Source organism: Limulus polyphemus, unplaced genomic scaffold (assembly GCF_000517525.1).
Source record: "Limulus polyphemus unplaced genomic scaffold, Limulus_polyphemus-2.1.2 Scaffold2440, whole genome shotgun sequence".
Classification (NCBI taxonomy): domain Eukaryota; kingdom Metazoa; phylum Arthropoda; class Merostomata; order Xiphosura; family Limulidae; genus Limulus; species Limulus polyphemus.
The window spans coordinates 15,860-25,116 of NW_013668050.1; the positions used below are offsets into that span (position 1 = coordinate 15,860).

Below are 9,257 nucleotides of genomic sequence, written 5' to 3' on the forward strand. Positions count from 1 at the left end.
ATAGATGGGTAGGAACACGTGCTATGAGGTTGGACTATCGTGTTAATGACCTCATCCCAATGGTTCAGTGGTAAGTCTGAAGGCTTATAACGCTACAAACCGGATTTCGATATCTGGGGCGGACACAGCACAGATAACTCATTATGTAGTTTCGCGCTTAACAACAAACAAAATATACTTTGAATCGTTGCTATGGTTTTCACTGTGAGATAAACGTGACTCAGCGAGATCTGTAGGTTTCTGTTTACACATAGTACAATTACCAGCGAGTTTACTTGGTATCTGTTGAATATGAGTACTTGTTACTCTAAACAGTATTTTAGCAAGTGGTCCCTTATTGATGGTTATCATTGGAGAAAGTTTTGAAATACGTTTACAAAGCATATATACTGAATAATTTCAACCAGTTAAATGCCACAAGCGCCTCGACAAAAATATTGTTTAGTGAGATTAGTGGCTGTTGAAAATTCAACGATTTACACATTATGATAAAACGAAATGAAGCTTTTCTTCAGACCTGGAAATAATGTCACGATATTAATGCCAATCTTTCAACCCTTCAGTATGCCATTTCCAGCTGATCCTAACACTAGTAGTAGTAACAGTTTTATGAGGGTCTGAGTTCTGGTTTGGACTTTAGCACATGTACATCCGTTTATCTGAATATTTATCCTAATTTTCAGATGCAACCATCACAACAAAAGCTCATTTATTTATTTTGTAATGTCCGTTAATCATTTCAACTTATGTATATAGACCTCTGCTCAACACTAGAGAGGCTGGGTCTTGTTTTTTTGGTTTACTATTGCTAAGAGTTACTGTTAAAGGTAGATATCTCTTAAAATCAATCTAATTTCATAACAGCTTCAAGAATAGATTGACCTATTTTGTTTTAACATCAAGCTACAGTTTTGATGGTGAGTTAAAAATATAAATACTTATCTAATATGTAACAGGTGTTTACACTAGGTAACAAAAGAAAAGTTTATAAACTATTTTTCATGAAAAGATGAAGTTTTTGTCTTTCCTGTGGGAATACTATTTGTATATGAAGTATAAAATTAGTCCAAACACTAGGCAGATACCAGTTAATTTCAGAATGTGTCTAGATGACATAAAGTTATTAAACATTGTTAAGCTTTACTAAAGAAAACTGTATGATTTATACAGCTAAGTTAAGAATAAGCTTTGTCATTTGTTAATGTGGTGAAACAGCCACAGGTTTGTATTTCTACATTCAGACTGGAGTGACTGAGCAGAATCCACTTGCATTCTTCCTGTTGATTTAGCCATCTACATGTTTTTTTTTTCATGAAAAACGTGTGTAAGTTTGGTGTAGTTTGGGCAGCAACATTCATAGTGTTTACATATTTTGTCTGCAAGGAAAATCATAAACAGCTACAGAATTTGACTATATGGTCTTAATGTTGGATTGTGTTAACAAAAGTTTAAAGTGTTTATAAGTACTTATACCAGACCATGACTTTGAACCATACCTCTCCAGATCGAGTTCCGAGCCAAGAGGTCATGCTTGTCAAGGAGCAGAATGGTTCTCATTTTAATAATGTTAATACATGTATCATGTTTATCTTTATTAATCTTGTAAAAATATTTAATTTGAAATATCCAGCATTTTTTTTATACAAGAAAGATGATTTTGTTGCATGTTTTGAGCTAGTTGAATCCATCAAATCTAACATTTACTGAGCTGCGAGTGATGTTTTTGGTTGTAAGATAGTGGTTATTGGTGCTAAGGAAAGACTAATTTTGGTTAGTGTGATGAACTTTATCCACTTGGCGAAGATGTTTCAGGTCTATATGGAGATATTTGTTAACACGGTCTTCAAACAAACTCTTGTATGAAGCTCGTTACACTGTTCAAGCTGACGATGGTGTTCTTATTTTAAAAGTTAGTTATAGAAATTACTTAGCTTAAAAAAAAGTGCAACTGCATGTATTTAACTGATCTTAGTATTTTACAAAATATTTCATCCAGGTGCAGTTATCTCCTGTGTTTTCAACTTTGACTTGTATGTACTTGCATTTCCTTGCTACCCCACAAATGTTGTGCCATAAATCTTGAATCATGTTTTTGTTTATAACTACGGAATTGAGGAAAAACAAGACAATTGTACATTTCACAAATACATCATTTATTACAACCATGATACCTTTACTGGTGAAACAATGGTTTTAATAAATGATGTAAATGTATTTTCCTCAATTCTGTAATTATGGAGTTTCACTAAGTACTGATGGTTTTAAATATGAATTTTTATTTAAAAATTTAGAAAAACAGCTGGTTATTGATTTCTTGAAGTTTAATGTCACAAACAATATGTATATCAAATCTAACAGGACAGATATTCTGATTGTTGTTTTTTATTTCAGACTTTCTTAATCTACAAGTTAAAGTTGAATAAGTATTTATAAATGTTTGTTTTATACTTAGTTTTTAAATTTTGCAGTAAACTTATTCATGTTTATTGGTAAAAATATGTTTTTCAGTACATCTTTGCAGTTAAAAGTAACTATTTTACAATAAACAATTATCAGGTTCCATCAATCAAGTAGTCAGAATTTGGAGCTATGTTCACTGATTATTTGTATAGTTCTGTTATTTCTGTCATATCTAGTTTGTTAATGAAAAATTGTGTACCAGGTTCATGAAATATTTCGTTGTTCCTGCAACTTTTGTTTTCTGGTTGTTATACATACACAAATTGTATACTATGTTAACTGAATATTTCATTAACCTTTTTTGTATGTTTGTTTATTCCAGGCTGTTGTGGAGGATGTTTTCGATGCATGGCAAGAATCCCTTATGCCACCCTTATTGCCACTGTGATGTGTTTTGCAGGGTCAGGTGTTTTTTTAGGATCCATGTATAAAGGTGTAGCATTAACTTTGCGAATGTTTGAAGATGTATTTCAGATCCAATTCCATGGGTTAGTATAGCATACCTGTGTTAATTAAAGTTAACTAAAGCTTTACTTTTTTAATAGAGAAGTTGATTTTTAATTAAATAATCCATAAATTGAAACTATTTGTTCTGTCTTTGGGCAAGTGGACCTTCTCCAATGGTGATAGAACTATAAATTTGTGACATGATTAACAGATTTTATTTTTAAAAAGAGTCATGCACCTAATTACACTTTGTCTTATTTATAAAACCTACCTCTGTACTCCATTCAAAAATTCCAATAGCTGTTTCAAGAGGAGTCCCTGCTAATCTCTGAGATCATGCCAGGGAAAATTACTGTAAAACCCAATTATTTTTTCATTACTAGCAATGATTTTTGTAAAGTGAAATACAACTGGTAAAGTAAAATAAGTAAGCAAAGGAACTAGTGAAACTTGTTTATTTGAAGGCATGCAATTGGAGAGAGAAGTTTCTTGCTATACTGAATAAAGTTGAACAATTTCGAACACTTACAAGGAAGATAAGGTGCTCAAGGCAAGTAGTTTCTAAGAAAGTAAAAGAAAAGCAAACCCAGTTTCCACAAAATATATGTGATTTTGTTAACTTAAGAAATTTAAAACAAAAAGTATGGCTAGTTGGATTTTTAGTTTTTTATTCCAAACTCCAAACAAACATTGTTTTCAAACTGAGAAATGAGCAATAAACGAGACTGCAGGTTTGCAGCTATGTTTCAAATGTTGACAATAAACGAGTACAAAGACTGCAGGTTTGCAGCTATGTTTCAAATGTTGACAATAAACGAGTACAAAGACTGCAGGTTTGCAGCTATGTTTCAAATGTTGACAAAATTCAACTTCACAAGTGGAAATATTTATATACTTTTATTCTCAAAATGAAACTTTCAAAAATTTCAATCAGGATTATAAGTTTATATCTTTTTCTATTACTTTATTAAAAACAGATGTTGTTAACATTTATATGAAAAATAAATACTAAATTTGAATATGTAATTTATAATTTTATTTTGTGGGTGGTATGACAGAGAAAGGTTAGACAGTTTTGTAAATCTAATGCTGTCTATCATTAACAGACTGGTTAAAAATGATATTCTACAAAACTGAAGTGTACTTGATCCAAATGAAAAAAAAAATATTAAAGTGTTAAATGTTTCATAGTCTCATTTAGTGTATAAATATTTAATTTCATTTTATCTCTGATAAAAACTAGGTTTAATATTAAATTACAGAAGAAAAAGTGGAAAGTAGAATAAGTCATAATTTGTTAAGGCTGTCAAGAAGTGAAAGAAAGCCATATTTGTTTCTTAATAACATTCAGGTAGTACAACAATCTTGTTTCTTAATAACCAGTGGAGTTAGATGAAGCATCAGTGGTTTGTTCATAATGCTGAAGGAGAGGAAACAAGGTCTTGTTTTTATTATAATTCAGATGGAATGAAAGAAATGTTAGTTTTTTGTAACTGTCAAGTAGTGATAGAAAGTTTAGCTTTTTGTTTCAGACTGTCAAAGAGCAATAGAAAAGTGTTGGCTACTTGCAACTATAAAATAAGAAAACATAACTTTTGGATATTTATTTCTAATTATTGTGGTTGAAACTGACTGATTTCGTATACTATGAGAGAGAGAGAAAAGAAGTTCTGATACGTTGACTGCCTAGGCGTCCGGTACTTCCGGATTGGGACATTAATATGGTACTCAATTCCCTTACTTTACCTTCGATTGAGCCCATTGCCTCATGCTTTTTGTTTCACATATCTCTTAAGAAGTATTTCCTTCTCCTCATGGCTTGAGGGTGCTGTTGGTCGGACCTGTTTGCTATCAATGTCACTCGCACACTGTATCACAAAACTTTTCTTCTCCTTTATCTGGATTTTTCCTTCATTCCCAAGACCTTGGTGGCACACGAGGGTAACTTTCTTTTCATCCATTTCCCTTCCCTCTCTTTCTCATATATACCCTCATCTTGATCTATGCTTGTTGCATGCCCATCGTTGTTATATTGCCTGCACAGCTTCCTTCAGGGGTTCCTGTCTCTTTATCCCATGGCAACCCTCCTCCTCTCAGGATCTTTCTCCCTTTACCCTTACCAATTGGGTTCATTATTTAATCCAGTTGGCTTATTCCTCTTTGTCCCCTTCCCAACATGTTTTGTTCCATGTTACCTCCCATCATATTTGACACCTCACCTTTTCCCTTGCTTCTCATCTTCATCAGACTTTGGAGCAGATTCAGCAGTCAGGCATGTGGACCACCTCTCAGATGTTCATCTCCCCTTACTTATATCACATCGCAGTTTCTGCTTCCTTGGTGTATTGCCTACCACCTGTGGCTATACTTTAGACTTTGGTGCACCTATGGCACTAGGCAAGTTTTATTAATGCTTTATTTTCTTTCAAGGGCCTGTTCTATGGTGAGTGGTGCCTGAACAGGTATTCTTTACATACACAAAGAAATCAGCACTGAACGCCATGTTGATTTGCATGCTCTTTTCATGGCTCCACACACTCACCTTCAAGATGGGGTATTTCACAAGATCACTGGATGGTCAATAACAATGTGATATTTGCTTATTAAATAGGCCCATCCCAGACCATACCACAGAAGGGGATTGCTGCTCATTCCTGCCATGCCTCGATTGAATAAATCTGTGTGGTCTGTCTTTCAAAATAGGTTTTTGTGATCACCCATTGTACTGTCTCAGATGTAGCCTTTCCTCCAGACTCTCCAATGCTCTTCCTCCCCCACCCATTTCTTTCAGTATGGGAATCCTTACTACTTCTCAAGTTCCAAGTCATGGGGTGATTGACCATGTAGGCATCCTTCAGTTTAGAGTCGGGCGGTGGTGTTCTGCCGGTGTAGAAGGTGTAACATCCTTCTACACTTGAGTGACACATACCATGCAGTGAGACATCTAAATGCAGTTCATCACTTCAATTGGGTGCCCTCATCCTACCCTTGCATGGATGTTAGTACCCTGTGGGCTGGCTTTGGATATTCAGTGAACCAATCAACTTAAGTCCTCGCACAGGTTTGGGGTTGTCCACCTTCATACCCTGATTCTTCCTTCTGCATAGTAAATCATGGAGGGTATTTGTGGGATGTTTCCATTTCTGTCCTTGGCACTCCCTTGTTTTCTTTTGCGGTGAGGATGTTACTGACCTTTGGATGTTATGGACCAGTCTCATAGTTGCTGGAGTTGATTGCATGTGATGGACTTCCCTCAAATACCGGATGACACATTCCCAGATCCCTGGCTCAATGCTAATCCTGTGTTATGTCCTGGAGTCTGAGTTTTCCTCATATCCACGATTTTGGAGCTTGAGGTGAAGCTGGTATGATCCTCATCCTATCCTCATGTGGATATTGGTACCCAGCAAGGAGGTTTTTGGATGTAGTTGACTTACCAAGTATGGTCTGCCATGTCCTAGCCATTCTACACCATAGGATGCATCCTCTATTACTCACTTTACTTCTGTGAAATTGGGTTTCTATACTTATCTGGTTGGGATCACTTTCCTGACTTATCCTCTCCCACTTGGATGTGCTTGGTTTGTTACTAGAGTTGTTAACCCTCTCTACCCAGCCATCCTTTATTGCGCATATCATGAGTTACATTCAAAATTTAATTAAACTACTTTTTGTTTGTATTATACCAATTAGTATAGCATAAACAATATTTCAATAGTATATAAGTTTTATGTTATTAATTTTATAAGGCAATATTAAAAAAAAATCCTGAATTTCTCCTAGTGTGAGAAATGTAACATTTTTTTTTTTAGGCATCTCTTCTTTTCTAATTTATTCACCACTCCTTCAATAAGTATGAAATTTAACATGCAATACCCATTATAATATTGTCATCACTCTGACAAAGCATAGTTTTATTAGCTTTCAATCTTGTTTGGCTACAAGCTTCATTTCCACAGGATAGATATCACGTGGTCAGTCAATTCAACTGAGCCTAGACAACTTTACTTTAAAGTAGCATGTTCTTTAGAAAAGCTATTGTAGCATGTACTTTAGAGAAATTTGATCTAGCGTGTACTTTAGAGAAATCTGGTGTAGCGTGTACTTTTTCCTTATTTAGGACTAATTAATTGCTCCTACGACTTTGTATAAACTCACTGCGTTAACTGAAATAATTGCAAAGTTGTAGCAACTCATAATTACTTTTTATTTCAGAACTTGTATAGATTTTATTTTGGAAGTTTCCAAGACCGATGAAAGGTGGAATGTTCAAGTAGGTGTTCCCACCTCTGTTGTCATGATTGGTTAGTTGTTCCAGAAAACAAAAATTATTGGTTGATGGTTTGAATAAGAATTTTGATGTTTCCTTCAAAGTAGAAATGTAGAGTTTGTGTATGTCTAGTTGTTAATGAGTTTTGTTTCTCAAGAGAAGTTTTTTTATCTAGTAAAAAGCTGCAGTAATACCCACATTGTTCAGTGATATCCAACATCATTAAAAAACAAGGAGCAACTCAATTTCAGAAATTGCCAAGTGACATTTTTGTATTATAATCAGACTTGTGCCAAGAGTTCACTTGAGTGGCAGATGACAGCAAACCAGAAGATTATTGTGAACTTTCAGAGCATCATGACTGCAAGTGAGTGGAGTGTTGTAACTCATGCCGTATGCTGTCAGCAAACACAAAGGTAACAAATCAGTAATGTCTGAGGTGGCCCTGTCTTGATAAAGATGAGGTGATCATCTGGTCAACAGCTCAAGAACATTGCAAGATGATGAACGTTTCCTTCTGAGACCTCTGCTTTCACCTTGTCCAACTAGCAGCCAAAGTGTCGTATCTGAACTACAAAGATCAAAACTTGGAGGAAGTTGAGAAGAATAAAGATATCTGAGTATATTTCGAATGTATATCCCTTCTCCCTAACTTTAACATGGTGGAAAGGACTTGTGTGGAGTCAACAGCTGTCAGTAAGTGTTATGTGAGTGTGAAGCTTTTCACTTATCATAGCAGTAAATACAACTAGAAGATGTTCAGTAACTTCCAAATGAAATTGCCTCAAAAAGGACAAACTTGTTGAGGTGCACTGTTATCTTTATTTCTCTCAGCTGAGAAAGTAGACAGCAGCAACAGTATGAGTTGAAAACTAAGAGTTAGGTAGATACAAGTGTTGTAATCTTCATATCTCTCTCAGCTGAGGAAGTAGACAGTAGCAACAGTATAGGTTGAAAACTAAGAGTTAGAAGTGGTAGATACAAGTATTGTAATCTTCATCTCTCACAGCTGAGGAAGTAGACAGTAACAACAGTATGAGTTGAAAACTAAGAGTTAGGTAGATACAAGTGTTGTAATCTTCATCTCTCACAGCTGAGGAAGTAGACAGTAGCAACAGTATAGTTTGAAAATCTAGAGATTATGTTGAAGATAGAAGTTTTATTATATTCATATCTTTCATCTGAGGACTTAGACTATGGCAACAGGATGGATAAAAAGATCAAGAGTATGATCTGCCAGAGACAAGGCAGGGTTCTAGTTAACCAGAACTTCCGGGTCTTGTATACATGAATATTTGTCATGAAGCACGAGATTTGAACCCCCCTGGGTACTGAATACACACTGCAAACTCTCCATATGCAAGGTAAGCATATTATTTGCATGCACCTATCCACCATCAACTTCTAACAGGTTTTATCACTGACAATAAATTGCATGAAAATATAGCCACATGAAAGTAACACAGGATTAACCCTTTCACCTCGGGTAGGTCAAAGTGCGCATGTTACAACCTTTCATAGAGTTACATTTAAACTTAATTAAACTACTTTGTTATCAATATATATGAATAAACTCAGCATCAGAATGTAGATAATAAACCAAAGTTTAATATTATTTAAGGTTTAAGTTCTTAGTTTTACAGGAAATATTTTAAAAAAATTTCATTCTTCCCGAGTATGAGAACTGTGAATTTGTTATCTATGTCTTCCCTCTTCTCTAATTTTTTACTACCCTTCTTACGAACTTTAATGTAAATAACTCGTTACACTATTGTCATCGCTCAGGCAAATAATAATAATTTACGTAACCTTCAATCTTATTTAGTTACAGGGCAATAAATTAGAAAATAAAACTCCTCATGCCACACCCACCTGTCACATCCTTTGTTTCAGAACTTGCCAATAGCTCTCTCTGACATCTAAGACTATATTATTTATAACCAATAGAAACCCAAAGTTTTTCTCCATCAAATGATGTATTATGTTTTCTGTACAGAGAACTGTTTATTTTATTTCCAGTTCAAACTTTATTCCTATGGGAAACGCATTGACAAGCTTAGCTTAAATTTTAACAGTCCTT

At 34.7% G+C, this 9,257-nt stretch overlaps 1 protein-coding gene across 1 annotated transcript in view; it reads left to right on the forward strand.

Moving 5' to 3' along the window:
* The window catches only part of LOC106466962 (neuronal membrane glycoprotein M6-a-like), a 50,936-nt gene that overhangs the window by 15,047 nt on the left and 26,632 nt on the right, over positions 1 to 9,257 (forward strand). The window contains exon 3 of the mRNA XM_013927275.2: positions 2,783 to 2,948. Within this exon, the coding sequence (XP_013782729.1) occupies positions 2,783 to 2,948 (166 nt within the window). The remainder of the gene's footprint in view (positions 1 to 2,782; positions 2,949 to 9,257) is intronic.